Source organism: Pan paniscus, chromosome 5 (genome assembly GCF_029289425.2).
Source record: "Pan paniscus chromosome 5, NHGRI_mPanPan1-v2.0_pri, whole genome shotgun sequence".
In the NCBI taxonomy this organism is placed as follows: domain Eukaryota; kingdom Metazoa; phylum Chordata; class Mammalia; order Primates; family Hominidae; genus Pan; species Pan paniscus.
In genome coordinates this window covers 58,784,089-58,802,385 of record NC_073254.2, presented here as the reverse complement: position 1 = coordinate 58,802,385, position 18,297 = coordinate 58,784,089, and the positions used below count along the sequence as shown (strand labels likewise).

General features: G+C 51.1%; 1 protein-coding gene across 11 annotated transcripts; it reads left to right on the top strand.

Moving 5' to 3' along the window:
* The first annotated feature begins 647 nt into the window (after window positions 1–647).
* Window positions 648–18,253, top strand: TCTE1 (t-complex-associated-testis-expressed 1). Of its 11 annotated transcripts, none has more exons than XM_055113655.2 (6): window positions 648–767; window positions 10,494–10,863; window positions 11,875–12,443; window positions 15,844–16,032; window positions 16,234–16,293; window positions 18,023–18,253. In XM_055113655.2, exons 2-6 carry the CDS (start codon window positions 10,587–10,589, stop codon window positions 18,230–18,232), a joined length of 1,305 nt encoding a protein of 434 aa, XP_054969630.2. In that variant the 5' UTR covers window positions 648–767; window positions 10,494–10,586; the 3' UTR covers window positions 18,233–18,253. The 11 variants fall into 11 exon arrangements, with proteins under 11 accessions (XP_054969630.2, XP_054969632.2, XP_003833274.3 ...); XM_055113653.2 differs by adding an exon at window positions 1,882–2,114 and having other exon boundaries at window positions 716–767; window positions 15,844–16,293; XM_055113654.2 differs by having other exon boundaries at window positions 729–1,277.
* The last annotated feature ends 44 nt before the right edge of the window (window positions 18,254–18,297 follow it).

Genomic DNA, 18,297 nt, shown 5'->3' with positions numbered 1-18,297 from the left:
GAAGTCAAAGCTACCCTTTGAAACCCCCGCCACCCTGGCTGCCTCTCCCTTCCTGAAGGCCAATTTTTTTTTTTTTTTTACTAGCCGTCCCTCTGGTCTGTCCCTCTCGCCCTCCAGGAGATCTGGGGCCCCAACCACATCTTGTCGCGCCAGGGCTGGAAGAGAGTTTGGCACAGGGCATGGACTGTGTGAAGGAGCGCTGTGTTGGCCTGGAACCTTCCTGCGTCTGGTACCAGACCTTCAGCTGGGGGAAAGGTGGAAGGTGCCCTCCCGCAGGGCCTAAGGTCAACAGGAGGCCTCACGGGAGTTCCAGTGACTTCTACAGGTGCCTTGGAGAAGGTGCGTCCACCCTCTTCATCTTCCACAGACGCTTTTCCTGGACCAGCTCCCTATCCATTGCCACACAAAAGCTACCAAGAGAGCACAAGCACTCCAGACCAGCAGCCCTGCCCGACCCCCGCCTCCCGCAGAAAGCCCACCCGTTCCTAGACACGTCCCACGGAAGCACAGGGCATAGCGCAAGGCCACAGTCCCACTACCCGCAAAGCGGCCGCTTCCACGGAACCGTCCCGAGGCCGGGCCTGGCCACCCTGCGCGCGAGTAAGCCGCGTGCCTGGCGCGCAGCGGCAGCGGCAGCGGAGGAAGCAGCGGCGCGCTCGTCCTCCCCGCCCGGCCCGCTCCTAGCAACGCGGGGCGTCCCCAACGACAAAGACCTGCGCCGGCGCGCGGGACTCTGCGTGAGGCGAGCGCCGGGGCTCCCGGAGCGGGTGAGGCGACCTCCGGGAGTGGGGACACCCAGCCCCGGTCTCCCTTATCGGGGCCCCCTCTGGCCGGCTGGGCCCGGGAGCCCCTCTAGCGTCCTCTGCCCACACCGGCCCGAAGCCCACGGGCGGCCATTGCCTGGGTTGCGTTTTCCTTGGCGGGGAAGCGCCGGTCGGTACCCACGGGAGACCCCACGCCCTCCACGCGAGGACGCCCCGCGCCTCCTCCCCACCACAGTCACTGTCTGCAAACCGTCTGGCCCGGGGCTGGGGATCCGAGTGAGGCGAGGGGAGGGACTATGGGAAGAAGAGGGGGAAAGTGGGGCATCCGTAGGGCGTGGAGGAGAGCGGTCCCAAGCCCTGGGGCCCTAGGCTTCTCCGAAAGGCCGTCCGTTCCCATCACCCGAGGGCTGTAATCCCTCCCGCGGGTGCGGAAGCTTCCTCATCTCCCTACCTCCCACTGCACTGCCGGTTTCCCTGGGTTACCAAGGAGAAGCCAGCGCCTCTACACCCCAGGTAGGATGGGGGAGGGACTCCTGGCCTTTGGAGCTGAGCTTCCCTGCTGGGGTGTCTGAGCTGAAGGTAGGGAGGAGGGGTGGGAGACTCCAGAGCCGCTGGAGTCACTTTTGAGACAACAGACCTGAGTGGTCAGGAGTTGGGAGGAGGCCAGCCCAGGGGCTGTGGTAAGTGAACTGGCGGTTTCACCCAGCCCAAGTCCAAGCACGCGGGCCGAGGCTCAGTTGGAGAAAGTTTTTTGCCCTTCCACAAGTGGAATTCCCAACTTGGGAGTGACTTACCCCAAAGTAAGACATGGTGGGCATGAAGGATATGGAGGTGGGTGTAGACAAAAGCCCAGAGCCCTGAGAACAGAGGAGGGCTCTCCTGAGGGGATCTGGGGTGGGAGCGGCTGAGAAGGCAGAGAAGGGAGTCAGAGCAGTGGGTGCAAAGCCAGCTCCTGGGGAAGTGTCCCAGGCACAGAGGCGCTGTCTGCCCAAAGAGGGCCGGGTGTCTCCACTTCTCCACTAAGAGGAAGGGAGGAGGGGACAGTTGAGGACCAGAACTGTGATGCACAAGAAGGTGAGAATGCAACCCTACAGCATCTTCCTCGTGTTCCCATTAGGGCAGGTGGAAGGAGCTCCTACCCAGAATGGTTAGATTTAGCTGGGGACCTGAGGAAGGATGGAGAAGACCCGAGACTTCCTGTGGAGGGAATGTGCCAGGGGCAGGAGAGCACCACTCTGCAGCACTCTGTTGGGCTCCTTGCACCCTCCAAAGGATGCAGGCAGTGGTCCAGCCTTGCGGAAGTCTCCTATACCCAGCAGTGAACTGGAAGAGGGAGCCTGGACTATTTAGGTCAGCACCAAGGGGATAACCCTGGGCTCCATATTGGTGAACAAGAGAGCTCATGAGCTGGAGAAAGTGGGAGACCCACTGGAAAAGTGCTATGAATGACTGAGTTGGGAGCAATTTATAAGCAACCCCAGCATCTCATGGAAGTAAGAGCATTAGACAGACACAAACTAAAACCTCAGCTTCTCCACTTACTAGCTAGTGACATTTAGTAAGTTACTTAAGCTTTCTAAGTTTCAGTTTCCTCATTTGTGAAATGGGGACAATAGTGTTAAATAATAATCCTCAATAATTAATTTGAGATTTTAATAAAATTATGTAGTAAGGTATCTAGCATCTTCACTACAATATCTAACACACATCTTGAGTGCTGGCTCTGGGCCCAGCACTATACGAAATGTCTCACACACATTAGCTCCTTAATCTTCTGGGTAATCCTATGAAATAGATACTATTAAGTACTGTCCCCACGTTATAGATGAAGAAACTGAGGCAAGTGGGGACCTGCCCAAGGTTGCACAGATAGTGGGGGGCACCGTGGAGATTTGACTTGAGGCAGCAGCACAACTCCTGAGTACTTAGCCAGCTGCTGTCCTGCCTCCTGCTATGTACATGTTATTGAAGGCCTAGAGCTCTCAATAAATCATAGCTATATATAGCCAAGGGTATGGTTCCCAGAACACCTGTCCACCAGATTCAAGCCATCAGAAATGAGGACAACCCTGGCCAAACTGGAACATCTTGTCACTTTCTATTACCTGTGCTTGGGCATGGAAAGAGCAGTCCACACCCAATCCTTTGAGTTAATGTCCTGGTATAGACGTTGTTCCCTGTGTGTGATTTCAGGACCCTGGACCCTGGTCCTGAGGATGCAGAGTAGGGGCCCAGGGGAGGAGGATTGGCCTTTCCCTGGGGACTGTGGTCCCGGGTTAGAGACACAACCATGTGAAGCCAAACAAGCTGGTGAGGTAGGCCCCAGAGAAGTGAAAGTCCACTGCAGGTGTCCCCACTCTCCCACTTTCCCCCTCTGAGAGCGCAGCACATCCTTGGATGGAGACACCAGGTGGTGGCACAAGACGTACCCACTCCTGGTGGCCCTGACCTCTCTGGAATGTCAGGATTCCTGCCCTGCCCATGTTCAAGACTGGAGTCTTGAACGTGCTCCTAGTCTTCAAACTCTGGGATTCTCTGACTGGCCCAACAGGTTCCCCAGGGAAAGAAAGCTCTGGAGAGGAAGGTGACCCTTCAGCCACCTCCAGGACTGCCCTCTGTGGGTCCTTGGGGACTGTCCATGTGCCCGGGGCCCCCAGCTATTGGGTATCCACCCATCCCTGCAGGCTCCCAGGGAAGATAGTGCCACCTACTCGCACCCTCAGCTGCAGGCTGATGACTGCCAGGCCAGACTAAGACCAACCTGTGAAACAGGCAGAGCTCTCTCAGACTCCTGTCTTCTCCTTTACCCACTCCCCACCTCCTCTCCTTTCTGTGGTTATTCTCCTTGCCTCCTTTCTTTTTCTTTCTTTCTTTTTTTTTTTTTTTTTTGAGACAGAGTTTTGCTCTCATTGCCCAGGCTGGAGTGTAGTGGCACAATCTCAGCTCACTGCAACCTCTGCCTCCTGGGTTCAACCTTCATTTTTTCCCCCTAATTATCTTATAAACCACCTCTTTCAGCCTCTCAAGTAGCTGGGATTACAGGCATGTGCCACCATGCCTGGCTAATTTTTGTATTTTTAGTAGAGACGGGGTTTCACCTTGTTGATCAGGCTGGTCTTGAACTCTTGACCTCAGGTAATCCACCCTCCTCGACCTCCCAAAGTGCTAAGACTACAGGCATGAGCCACCATATCCCGCCTCCCTTGCCCCTTTTCTAACTTTGCTTTTTGTATCTGAAACTCATTCACACTAAGGTGTGGAATACATATATCCTGATATCTTATATATAGTCATGTGTATTATATATGTAATTTCTGCACACTTAAACTGTCAGAAACCATATATTACAACTTCTACTTTTTAAAAAGTTTGCTACATTAGGCTGGGTGCAGTGGCTCACGCCTGTAATCTCAGCGCTTTGGGAGGCCAAGGCGGGCAGATCACCTGAGGTCGAGAGTTCAAGACCAGCCTGACCAATATGGAGAAACCCCGTCTCTACTAAAAATACAAAATTAGCCAGCCGTGGTGGTGCATGCCTGTAATCCCAGCTACTCGGGAGGCTGAGACAGGAGAATCACTTGAACCCAGGATGCAGAGGTTGCGGTGAGCCGAGATTGCGCCATAGCACTCCAGCCTGGGCAACAAGAGCGAAACTCTGTCTCAAAAAAAAAAAAAAGTTTGCTACATTAGTGTCAGTATACATTTTATGATTTACTATGCTTTTGTTTTACCTAAAATGATGAGATATGTTTTTAAAAAGCAGTTCAAGGTTAACATATGGATATAGGCATACAAGTATTGATATTAAATTTTGTTTCATTTAGGGGGAAAATGCATTTACCCTAACAGGGATGAAGACTGTACATTAGGGCCGTGAAATTCCCCTAGTGGAGTGCCAAAGGCCTGGGAGTGCGCTCAGCCCGGGGAGGCCCTCCCCACTTCCCAAGGAGCAAGAATATGCTTTCTTCTTTCCTAGTGGAGGGCAGGAACAGTGAGGGGAGGGGGACATACTGAGTGACTGTGGAGGGGTAGTGTATTGTGGCTAGAGGTAGGAGACCTGCCCTCAGACGCTGGCCCCAGCTCTCATAGGTGTTTTAGGGCCAGTCATTTCCTGTTTCCTTGTTTCTTCATCTGTAAAATGGGGATAAGAAAGCCCATCCTAGCTCCAGTATAGGGTGGTTGAAGAGTCACATGAGAAGATTTTTTTTATTTTTTAGAGACGGCATCTCACTATGTTGGCCAGGTTGGTCTTGAATTCTTAGCCTCAAGCAATCCTCCCGCCTTGGCCTCCCAAAGTTCTAGGATTACAGGTGTGAGCCACCACACCCAGCCTTTTTTTTTTTTTTTTGAGAGGATAGTTCTGAAAGGACCTTGAAAGGACCTTGTAACTGTTAAGTGCTGGACAGTTGTAAGGTGCTGATACTGTCCCAGCCCTGGAGAGATGGGATGTGAGACTAGAGGCTCAATGTAGTCAAGAGAGGAAGAGGCCACAGGAGTGAATCAGGTCCTGTGAGTAATAACCTGGGGGCCTTTGGCCATTCTCAGCTATCCCATTGAACTCTTTCATCTACTGATTGAGGATTTTTCCCATATTTTCACTCACCAAACTGTGAGCCTTTTGGTCAAAATGGGGCAGGACCTTTTGGTCAAAAGGAGTAGAAACCCAACTCTTAGCTTTGGCAAAGGGACTTATTAGAAGGCTGCCAAGTTAGCTCTCAGAGCTGAAGGCACTGCCAAAGAGCCAGACAGCTCTGGGAGCCTCCAGAACTAGGCATGGGGATTGAAGATACCAGGATGCTGTCTCTGTCTATCTGTCGTTTCTGCTGGTCTCCCCCAGGCTTGATTCCCTCCCGCCACAAACAGACCTTGTACGTGTGGAGAGAAATGACTTCCAGCAGCAGGAGATCCAGATCCTTCAAGGACATATGTCCTTCTGTCTCCCTCCACTTGGACAAATCTCAAGAAGGACTCCGATTGGCTTATATCAGATAGCCACCCCCGAACAAGTTGCCCTGACCAATAGACACTCCTTTTGGCCAGAATCTATTATCAGAAGCCAGTGGAGCCGCCCCAAACACCAGCTACCTCGCCTAAAGCAGACCTACCACTGGGCTAGAAATTGGAGACAAAAATGAGGAGGAGACGGCCCCTACACCTCAAGAAGCTCACAGTCTAGTGTGGGTGTGGGGAGAGGGTGGGCAGTCAGGTTACTGGAGTGATGCAGGTACTGGAAAGATGGGGTCTGACAACGGGAGGGGTTGTTTTGGGGTATCAGGGACAAAGAAGCACCTCGCCTTCAGAGAGGAAGTGGTGCTTGAGCTCAGACTCAGAAGACCAGTGATTGTCCCTTTCCCTGGCTGAGGTGGTGGGAAAGGCATTTCAGAGGGAACAACTTGAGCAAGGGCTGGGCAGCATGAACTGGGCTGCAATGTCCCAGATGCAAAGAGGAGCTTATTTCCAACAAGGTGTCCAGCCACGGAGGGCCTTACACACCAAGGTGAGGAGGCTGGATTTTACCCAGTGAGCAGTGGTGAGCTGCTAGAGGGCTTACATGGAGCCTGCCACAGCGGCTGTGTGAAGGCTAGATGTGAGAGAACCAGACTGGATGCCAGAGACCACATGCCTAACAGCTGAAGCTGTGATCCAGACAGACACTGGGGCCCTGAGCTAAGGCAGCAGCAGGAAAGGAGAGGCTGCCTGGGTGGGAAACAAAACTGAATCAGTAACTAGATGGTGGGGTGGGGCGGGAGGGCTGAAAGAGAGAGGTGACTCCCTGGTTTCTGGTGCCGGCATCTGGATGGATTGAGTTTCAGGGACCTAGGCAGCATCCCAGTGGACTTGAGTCTGGAATGCAGATGTAGGAGAGTCTGGCATTACACCACCACCCCCTAGCCTCACCATCCTGGTAACAGTACCCTCTGCTTCTCCTGGGACGTCACAGCTGGGAAACCCCACCTGGAAGAGGTGAAAGCTAGAACCCATCAGCAGGAATGAGTGGACGACCATGGCGGAATTCTGAGGGACCTTGGCACGTGAGAGATGGGCAGAGGGAGAGAAGTCTGTGGTGAAGACTTTTGGAAAAAAATGGTCGGAAAGTAGGAGGAGAGCCAAGAGAGTGGCACGCCAAAGGGTGTCCCCCAAGGGCAGGGGTCAGAAGGCGACCTGCCAAGGGAGGAGCCATACTCCATATCCTCATAACAGTGACAGCGGGGCAGCAAGGAGTTAGTTTTGCTCGTTATCCTTTTAAATATACTTTGTTTTCTATGTTGTTAGTTTAAAAAGTAGATTTTTTTAAACACTTAGAACTAAAATCCTCCTTAGAAGAATCTTGTGTGTCTGGTAATAATTTGCCTGCCAAAATATTTTTGTGATATCCATTTTTAAAAAATCAAGAGATGATTAACTGAAAATTATCAACTCTGATCTTATGCAATTAATTTTTTCAACATTTGCCTTAAAATGACATCAGGCCTTATGGTATGGATGTTCCTATAAAGGCTGAAGGTAGTAGGGGCTCATTTTTATACCAGCCATGCACACGGCAGCCATGTGATATGGAGCGAGGCCCTGCCACTTCCTTCTGAGAAGTTGGTTCAGGGCCCTGGAACATGCCCCGATGGGTCCTGCTGTGTCATGCCCAGAGGCAGGCTGCAGGCACAAAACAGCAGCAAGACCAATTAGGACCAGATCGTAGGAAGAACTCCAGGTCCTGAAAGTGAGGTGCTAGACGGTGGGACTAGAGTCACCTGATTGCAGAGGCATCCCACCTGGCCCCAGGTGGGGTTTCCCAGGTGTGGCTCCCCAGGAGAAGAAGGAGAAGGGACTGCCTGCCAGTATGGTGAAGCTGGATGGTGCTGTGAGGAATGACTAAAGAGTCAACTCCAGGGCAATGCACACCAGCAACCTGGGGCTCCCCCTGCCAAGCCTGGTCCTGCTCCCTGGGTGTGGCCCATGGGTGTCCAGGGACATATCTGGGACCAAGGGAAATTATAGAATGTTTTAGGCCAAAACCAAGCAGGAGTTGGGCTGGCCTGTTGCCTCTGACCTTCCTCCTTTGCCTCTGTCGTACTGTCTATGAGCCCCCAACACCACCCTGCCTCCTTGCCCTTCACATCGCTCCTGGAAATAGGGAAGGGCCTCAGAAACTTTGCACTCACCCAAAGATACCATCTCAGGTCAGCACTCAAGAAGCAGGTCTCCTGGATGTGGTCTCTGCAACCTCAGACCCCTGCCCCTCATAGTACCTTCATTCTCCACACACCCTGTATTCTTTACAATGATCAATATTAACCGACCATTATCTCAGGGGGATCTCCACTACAGCCCATGTAGGAAGATATTATTATCCAGTTTCACAGATAAGGAAACTGAAGCTCAGATAGGTTAAGTAACTTGGCCAAGGTCACAAAGCACATAACTGACAAAGCCAGAAATGCAAAGTCAGCCAGTATCGCTAAGCAGCAACCCCCTCCAGCCCTACACTCTGAGAGGCCATTAGTCAAAAAGCACTATCTGGTTATTCCACAATTCTGGACATAATCTGTGTGTGAATTTGCATTTGATTTGCATAGGGGATGTCACAATACCTAGATATCTTTCCCGCACTATCCCTCTCCCTGCCACCCGCCTCTCAACCAGGCTTTTCCTCCTTGAGATGCCTGGCAGGCTGGGAAGCACCATCTGGTCCCTCCCTCTGCCAAGGACGCCTTTGCTGGTTCAGAGTGTTCCCTCCCACTGGCCACTACCCAGTGCACTGAGTCGTCAGGGTGCACATCTGATGGGAAACTGCCTGGAGGAGGAACTAGGTGCCAGCAGCCTCATTTGGGCTTTCCTCCAGCAGATCTCAGGGCAGGAGTGCAAGGGTGCAGGAATGGGCAAATGGGGGAGGGTCCCCGGACCAAGACACATCCTCTATCTTCTGTCTTCAGCCCCAGATTTAGCTGCCTTCTCGCCTCCCACACTTGCCCACTGCTGTCTGGAATGCTGGGAGGCTGGGAGAGCTAGAGGAAGACTGGATGGGGAGATGGAAGGGAAGGGACCTGGAGTTTGAGCTCTCAGTGGGAAGGAGGAGAGAAGGGTGCTGGCACCTTGGGCAGGGCATGGGTCTCGTTCCCCTCTCCTTTCTCTCTCAACCTGCACTCTCTGAAACAGTAGCCACATTGAAATGGTAGGCTCAATGTGCCCATTGAGCCATCAAATTTTGAAGACCTCATATGAAAACATAGTATATAAAATGTCACATTAATAATTTTATATTGATTATATGTTTAAATAAGATTTTAGACATACTGGGCTAAATATAAAATTAATTTCATGGTCAGGCACAGTGGTTCACGCCTGTAATCCCAGCACTTTGGGAGGCTGAGGTGGGTGGATCACCTGAGGTCAGGAGTTCAAGACCAGCCTGGCCAACATGGTGAAACCCCGTCTCTACTAAAAATACAAAAATTAGCTGGGGGTGGTGGCAGGCGCCTGTAATCCCTGTAATCGGGAGGCTGAGACAGGAGAATCACTTGAACCCTGGAGGCGGAGGTTGCAGTGAGCCAAAATCGCGCCATTGCACTCCAGCCTGGGCAACAAGAGCAAGACAAAAAAAAAAAAAAAAGCTAATTTCACCTGTTTTTCTTTACTTTTTTTTTTTTTTTTTTTTTTTTTTGAGACAGAGTCTTGCTCTATCACCCAGGCTGGAGGGCGGTAGCACAGTCTTGGCTCACTGCAACCTCTGCTTCCCAGGTTTAAGTGATTGTCATGCCTCAGCCTTCTGAGTAGCTGGGACTACAGGTGCCTGCCACCCTGCCCAGCTAATCTGTGTATTTTTAGTAGAGACAGGATTTCACCATGTTGGCCAGGCTGGTCTCAAACTCCTGACCTCAAGGGACCCACCCATGTTGGCCTCCCAAAGTGCTGGGATTACAGGCATGAGCCACCACGCCCAGCCTTGTTTCTCTTTACTTTTTAAAATGTGGGCACTAAAGAAGTTAAAATAGCATATGTGGCTTGCATTTTGGCTTGCATTATATTTCTGTTGGCCAGAGCTGTTCTCAACCCCATCCTACGGATCAGGCAGTTGCTGTTCTATAAAATACTTAGTGCAGGGTCCTGTTATGAGCTGAATGGCTCTTTATTATACCTGTGTCTTTTGGCAACATACACCCCTCACCCTCAGAGGGCCGGTTCAATGTAGGGTTCAGAGCATGAATTTGACAGACTGAATTTAAACCCACCCGTGATACTTCTAAGCTGCATGACATTGGGCAAGTCAATTAGCCTCTCTGCTTCAGTTTCCCAGCAGAAAAATGGGAATAATACAAGTGCCTATCTGAAAAAGGCTTTTCTGAAAAAGGCTTTTCTGAGGACACATGAATTAATAGGCATAAAAAACTAAAAAGATTGTCTGGCACAGAGCAATTACTGTAATTGGTGTAGAGCTATTATCTAAAATTTGGGGCTGCTCCTTGCTAGTTTCATGTGTCAGATACTATATTATGCCGTTTGGATGCATTATTTTATCCACTCCTCCAAATAATCCTACTGGAACTGCGACCTTCATTTCTCAGAGGCAGCATCTGAAATTCAGAGAGGTTCAGTAACTTGCCCAAGGCCACACAGGTAACCTGGATCTGCTTCACTCCAGGGACTGATCGTTAAGCACTATTCTGTACCACCTCTCTTAGTAAATGCCCACCAAGACCCACCAAAGTAACCTCTACCCTCTTCCTTTTGCTCCAGATCCCTACCTGTTTCAAGGACCTGCCAGTCTGAGAAGCTTCTTGTCATAAGGCCATCCAGGGGCCACGCACCCCTACATTGCCAGCCTCCAGCATGCAGGATACCGTAACGACATCAGCATTGTTGGACCCCAGCCACTCCTCAGTCTCCACCCAGGACAAGTCCTCCACTGGAGGACACACTTCAAGCACAAGCCCACAGCTCTCAAAGCCTTCAATCACACCAGTCCCTGCAAAGTCCAGGAACCCACATCCCAGGGCCAATATCCGTCGGATGCGCCGGATCATTGCTGAGGATCCTGAGTGGTCACTGGCCATCGTGCCCCTCCTCACAGAGCTCTGCATTCAGCACATTATCAGGAACTTCCAGAGTGAGTCTGTCCCTGCTTTAGGTGGGCAGGAGAAGGCCAAGAGTGGGGCTAGGTGGGTGGGGACTGTCCGGAGCCAAGACTGCAGAAGCTGGGTCCTGGGGCAGCCCCTGCTCTCCCGTATGGCATCCTCATACCCACTCAACACTTCCCTTCCACCCAGGGCCAAGACAGTTTCTCCTTCTGTTCCCACTGGCAGGTCCCACCAGACTCCCACCCACACTGCACCCTCCATGCCTCTGCCCTCTCCTTGCCTTTTCTACTCTCTCCAGCAAAACCCAGCCTGAGCCATATCTACTTCCTCCTCCAGAAAGCCTTCCCAAGTGAACCGCCCTCCACTCTGATGGAGTCTTCCATGCCATGTAAGGGCTCTTGGTTTGTTCCATATTTTGTGCTCTGTAATATTGATCCTTTCCAAAGATGGACTGCCAGCCTCTCCTACCAGATGGGGTGCTGTCTGAGGACAGGGCCATTATTTCATCTACAGCAACTATCGTCACCCAGTCTCACTCATTTTACTTGTTTATTGTCAGCCTCCCCTCACTGGAATGTAAACTCCAAAAGGGAGAGCCCTGTTTGCTTACTCTTCTATCTCCAGCACGTGGGACATAGTAGTCTCTCATAGTGCTACCTCCAGTGTCTGGCACATAGTAGGTGCTCAAAAAATTTCTTGTTTTGAAATGGATGAATCAAATAAGATTGGAAGCCTCTGACCTCAGGGATTGTATCCCCCATCAGACCAGGTGATAATTGAGATTTGGACCTGAGAGTCTTCCTCAGTCTGGGAACTCCCTGAGAACAGATGCTGAGATGTCCACCTTCAGGCAGGGAACATCCCAAAGCTAAAGGCTGTGTCCCACCCTCCGCTTGAGCCCCCCTGAGAGCAGAGGCTGTCTATCCCCTAAGCAGGGAAGGGTCTCTGCCTGGTGCTCCCAGGCAGGCCCAGCCTGAGGCATCATGTTGAGGTGTCCCCCAACACTGTGACCCCCTGCGCTCCTTCCTCTGTTCCCAAAGAAAACCCTATCCTGAAGCAGATGCTCCCGGAACACCAGCAGAAGGTCCTGAAGCACCTGTCCCCTGACCTACCACTGGCTGTGACCGCCAACCTGATAGACAATGAGAACTACTGGCTCCGCTGCTGCATGCATCGCTGGCCCGTGTGCCACGTGGCCCACCATGGCGGCAGCTGGAAACGCATGTTCTTCGAGCGGCACCTGGAGAACCTGCTAAAGCACTTTATCCCAGGCACCACAGACCCTGCGGTGATCCTCGACCTGCTGCCGCTCTGCCGGAATTACGTGCGCAGGGTCCACGTCGATCAGTTCCTTCCGCCGGTGCAGCTCCCGGCCCAGCTCCGGCCGGGCGACCAGTCCGACTCAGGCAGCGAGGGAGAGATGGAGGAGCCCACCGTTGACCACTACCAACTGGGCGATCTGGTAGCTGGCCTGAGCCACCTGGAGGAGCTGGACCTGGTGTACGATGTCAAGGACTGCGGCATGAATTTCGAGTGGAATCTCTTCCTCTTCACCTACCGCGACTGCCTCTCCTTGGCAGCCGCCATCAAGGCATGCCACACCCTCAAGGTACTGTCTGCTCCCAGCCTTCCCCCCGACCCTTGTCAGCATCTCTCAGATTCCCTCTCCCCTCCTCTTCCTCCTCTATTATTACCTTCTTCCTATTTCCTTCTCTTTCATTGGCCAAGTGTTTTTTAATGCACCCTGCACCAAGATACACGGTTCTGGGGGTGTAGAGATGAACAAGGCGCTGCTCTCCCAGTTCACCAGTTTGTTTCATTGAACAAACAGCTGCACTCCAGGCCCTGTCCTAGGTGCTGAAGATTCAAGGATGAGCAAGATTGTCATTTGTGCCCTCTGTAGCTAACAGTCTGATGGGATAAAGGCACTAATCAGCAATCATATAAACATAAAATTGATACTAGAATAGAGTTGCCAGATTTAGCAAATAGAAATACAGGACATCCAGTTAAATGTGAATTTCAGGTCCAGGCACGCTTGTAGTCTTCCAGAGACTGAGGAGGCTGAGGTAGGAGAATCCCTTGAGCCTCGGAGTTCAAGCCTGCAGTGAGCTGCAATCAAACCACTGCACTCCAGCCTGGGTTACAAAATGAGACCCTGTCTGAAATTCAAAATTTTGAATTTCAGATAAACAGCAAAGAATTTTTATAAGTATGTCCCGAATATTCCATGGGGCATTCTTATTTATCTGAAATTTATTTTTAACTGGGCATCCTGTACTTTTTTCTGGTACCCCTGAATTGGGATGAATGCTATAAAGAAGAGATACTCTTATGAGAGATTATAAAGGAGCGTTTGACCTTGCAAGGGAAGGCTTCCCTGAACAAATGTCACTTACATAGAGATTAGAAGGAGGAGGACGAGTTACAGTCTCAGAGGGAGGAGCGTTCCAGACAGAGGGAGCAGTGCATACAGGCTCTATGGGCAGAGTGAACATGGCCAGCTCAAAGAGAAAGAGAAGACTGTGTGGCTGGCGCAGAGTGTGAGGTGGTCAGCCTTGCTGGGTGAAGGAGGCTTTGTCCAGGAGGCTATCTTTATCCTTAGGAGCTCTGGGACACCATCCAAGGGTTTTAGGCAAAAAAGTAGATACCATTATTGGATTTCACATGTGAAAAGGTCACTCTGTCTGTGAGGGAGGATGGCCTGGGCAGGGCAGCAGTGGACATGCAGATTACCTAGGAGATCACTGCCAAATCCAGGTGAGGGTGAGGGTCATTTCAGCGAGGGTAGTGTCTGTGGAGACTCAAAGGAGTGGAGAGAGTCAACACATATTTAGGCAGACATGTGTCTGGCATGCACCTGGCCACACTGGCACAGGGAGGATCTGAAGGAGAAGGAAGGAGAAGGAGGTGAGGTGCAAGACCTCTGGCTTGTGAGGCTGGATGGCTGGAGGGACCATTTGCAGAGACAGGGAATGTGGGAAGAGGATCAGTTTTGAGGGGGAAGAGTGTAAGTTTCAGTTTGAGGCATCTCAAAGAAGGGGTCATTTCGTTAGTTGGGTAGAAGGTCCGAAGCTCAGATGAGAGGTCTGAATTGAATGTGGGAATGTGTGCCGTCTTCATGAAGGTGGCAGTTGCAGCCCTGGATTTGGATGGAGTCTCACAGGAGAGAGCCAAAAGCAAGACAAGAAGAGGCCTGGCATGTGGTCGCAGTGGAAGAAGAAGAGCTTGCCAGGAAGCCAGAGGGAGGAGGAAATGGGGAACATGGCATTGTGTCACAGAGCAAGGGAGGGGTATGTTTCAAGTAGAGGGAGTGAGCAACGGGGTGGAATAGAGCTGAGGACTGGATTTAGTGAACGTGGAGGTCACTGAGGGGGAGCTATTTCAGTGGAGTGGCAGGAGCAGAGGCCAGATAGCAGTGGTTTCTGGGGAGAGTGGGAAGTGAGGAATGGGTGGCTGTGATCAGCTTTTTCAAGAACTTGGCTGTGAAGGGGAAAAGGTACAGCCATAACCGATGAGAGCTTTGGGTTCCTTCAGAATAACTCACATATATTTAAAACCAGTGTAAGGCTCCATCCAGTTGCAAGAAAGGGGATGAATGTAGAAGAGAGGCACGGGTTCATAGACCAATAAGTCAGTGCTTGGTATCAGGAAAATGACAGGTTCCCATTCAATGACTGAGAAGGCAAGAGGAGAGTTCACCTGCTGAAAGAGGGGGCTCAGCAAGGAGGCCCCTGAATTCTGAGGAGGCTGCAAAAAGCTGAAATAGTTGTTGTAGATTATAAGAGGGTATTTTGGCCAGAGAAATATAGTTAGATTGGCATGCAGCATTACAAGCCTATTGGTGGTTCCAGTGATAGCAACCAGTCCCATCAGCTGATGTTTTCTATTTTGTCAGTTGCTTGCGCACAGGCATGCAGAAAATAGAGAGTGGGGCTGATCCAGGGTTAGGGCTTTGCCAGAGAGACGCAATGAAAAGAGAAGAGACACAAAAGACTCAGCTGGGTAAGAGAGGTATAAAAAGGAGTGAAGCGAAGGGTAGGGAGAGAGAGGCCAGAAACTCAGAGGTCTCAAGGGAGAGAGAGGAGTGGGACAAGCCAGCGGGAAGGTGAGGGGGAGAGGCTCCCATGGACAATATTCATACTGCCAGCCCCATCCCCTTTCCTTCATTCCTTTATCTCATCCTTTTCCTGCTTCTCCACCTCCCCACTGTCTCCCTGGTTCTTGCCCTGGCAACCTCCTTCAAAGAGGTCCTCTCCTTGCCCTGGTGGATCTTGGCTGGGAGAGGAGGATGCAGTGAGGGCTGAGGCCTCAGGCAGGCTTGGATTCCAAACTTGTCTCAACTGCTTCAATCACTGCATTACTCTGGGGAAATAATGTAAGCCTCCATTTTCTGTCTGTAAAATGGAGAGAACTTTCTCTTCTTCATCGAGATGCTGAAGGTTAGAGATAATGGTTATGAAAGACCCAAGCGGCCGGGCGCGGTGGCTCACGCCTGTATTCCCAGCACTTTGGGAGGCCGAGGCGGGTGGATCACGAGATCAGGAGATCAAGACCATCCTGGCTAACACGGTAAAACCCTGTCTCTACTAAAAATACAAAAAATTAGTAGGGCGTGGTGGTGGGCACTTGTAGTCCCAGCTACTCAGGAGGCTGAGGCAGGAGAATGGCGTGAATCCGGAAGGTGGACCTTGCAGTGAGCCGAGATCACGCCACTGCACTCCAGCCTGGGTGACAGAGCGAGACTCCGTCTCAAAAAAAAAAAAAAAGATAAAAAAGGAAGACCCAAGCAGCATACCCAGCATGTAGTAATTGCTCAATAAACAGTGATCTTTCCTCCCTGCTACCTGCCACCAATTCTACACTACTCTGCCATGCTGGTAGGCCTGGCCCCCTCCAAGACCCAGCCAGGTGGCCAACACTAGGTGAGCCAAGTTTGCCAAAGATCTAGGTGGGCAGGCTGATTATCCCTGGCTGGCAGTTGCTATAGACCCTCTGCCTGCCCACAGATCTTCAAGCTGACCCGAAGCAAGGTGGATGATGACAAGGCACGCATCATAATTCGAAGCCTTCTGGACCACCCAGTCCTCGAGGAGCTGGACTTGTCACAAAACCTCATTGGGGACCGTGGTGCACGAGGTGCTGCCAAGCTGCTGAGCCACAGCCGCCTGCGTGTGCTCAACCTGGCTAACAACCAGGTGCGTGCACCCGGTGCCCAGTCCCTGGCTCACGCTCTGGCACACAACACCAACCTCATTTCCCTCAACCTACGTCTCAACTGCATCGAGGATGAGGGTGGCCAGGCTCTTGCCCATGCCTTGCAGACCAACAAGTGCCTCACCACACTGCACCTCGGTGGCAATGAGCTGTCTGAGCCCACTGCCACACTCCTGTCACAGGTGCTCGCCATCAACACCACACTCACCAGCATCAACCTGTCCTGCAACCACATCGGGCTGGTGAGCCACCTATTCTGGGCTTGTGAGGGTGGGTGTGGAATCCAACTGCCAGGGGTACTTGTGGGATAATTGTGAAGATCACAGAGTTTACATACTACATACTGCATCAAGTATGCACACATACTGTGTATCCCAATGATTATTATTTTTCCTTTAATCCTTATAGTTACCGAAGTAACTGTATATTAACCCTAAGCGTATTTAACCCTAAATATATTTAAGTATATAACTAAGTATATTTAACCCTACTTTCTAGATGGAAAACTAAGTTTCAGGGAGGATAGTGAGTTGCCCAAGGGCATCAAGTCAGTAGCAAGTGGCAAGGCTATGATTCAAACCCAAGATTGATTGAAAGCCTGAGTCCTTTCTGATAGACTGTGTTTCTAAAACTTTCTTAACCAAGTCTGAGAGTAAGAAATGCAATTTACGACCAGGCACAGTGGCTCACTCCTGTAATCCCAGCACTTTGGGAGGCTGAGGTGGGTGGATCACCTGAGGCCAGGAGTTCGAGACCAGTCTGGCCAACATGGTGAAACCCCATCTCTACTAAAAATACAAAAATCAGCCCAGTGTGGTGGCATGCGCCTGTAACCCCAGCTACTTGGGAGCCTGAGGCAGGAGAATTGCTTGAACCCAGGAGGCGGAGATTGCAGTGAGCCGAGATCGTGTCCCTGCACTCCAGCCTGGGTGACAGTGCGAGACTCCGTCTCGAAAAAAAAAAAATGCAATTTACATGAACACTGACATAAACATAATATTGAAATTTATGACTTGTGATATATGCTGATATTTTCCTTTACATTCCACTCTATTGTATTTTTTAAAATGCTTCTGTGACCCATTAAATTGACTTTGCAACACACTACTGGGTCACAACCACAGAATGGTAGCATTCTGCCTCCCAACGTGAAATTCTTTCACACTGGGGCTAGCCCACCCAGCCCAGCAGGGGTTGGAGCTGTGATGACCATTGGGCAGGGCCCTCCATTAGGTCACTGAACCCTCTACTAAACCTCCCCATGAGAACAGCCTTGCTCACCTACACAGGCACATACACGCACACACACGTGCACGTGCACACACACACACACACACACAGTTTCTAGAGGGGGTGCTGTTGACTGCAAGTAATAAAAAGCTTAATCAGAAATGGCTTAAGCAGGAGGAATATTCAGTGTCTCCCACAACCAGAATTAGAGGGTTGTAGGGTTGGTAAACCCCTGGGTTCAGTGCCACCCTCTGCTCTGCCCACCCCAGTCTCATGGCCAATGCCTCGCTAGTGCTTCTCTCAGTCCCAAGATGGCTGCCACAGTTCTGACATCTCATACAGGGACATGCCCAGAGGCAGAAACCGGGAGAACACCTGCTCCCTTTTCTTCTCTTTTTGGAATGAGGAGAAGCTTCCCAGAAGCCACCCTCTCTCAGCTTCCCCCTCACATCTCATTAGATTTGTCCCACATGCCCATGGCTGAACCAAAGGAATGGAATTATCATCATTGCCAGAGATTCATGTTTTTCAAACTAGTAGGGTTGAGATGTCAATTTAGTGGGTATTGGCTACCATTTTTCAAATGGAAAAGAACAGAATATGTCAACATGCGTCACAAATAGGTTAAGTATTGTTTTGTGAAACTTTTGTTTTAGTCACATCTACCTGAAAATGTGTAGTATGTGTGTCAGATCCTGGGTAGTGATGTAAATGACCCCTTCCTTTGCACCCTTCTCCCAGGACGGTGGGAAGCAGCTCCTGGAAGGCATGTCAGACAACAAGACCCTCCTGGAATTTGACTTGCGCCTGTCAGATGTGGCCCAGGAAAGCGAGTACCTCATTGGCCAGGCCCTCTACGCAAACCAAGAAGCAGCCCGCCAGCGGGCCTTGAATCCCAGCCACTTCATGTCAACCATCACTGCCAATGGCCCTGAGAACTCTGTGGGATAAAATGACCTGACTTGGATCATGGCCCCAGCCCCATCCCTCATTTCATACCCCTGCCATGCCTGCTG

Bases quoted from the DNA above. Each gene is read 5' to 3' on its own strand.
- TCTE1 (XM_003833226.6), top strand. From the start codon at position 10,587: ATGCAGGATACCGTAACGACATCAGCATTGTTGGACCCCAGCCACTCC. The intron at 12,444-15,843 runs GTACTGTCTGCT...GCCTGCCCACAG, and splicing joins AGGCATGCCACACCCTCAAG to ATCTTCAAGCTGACCCGAAG. The intron at 16,294-18,022 runs GTGAGCCACCTA...CCCTTCTCCCAG, and splicing joins CCTGCAACCACATCGGGCTG to GACGGTGGGAAGCAGCTCCT.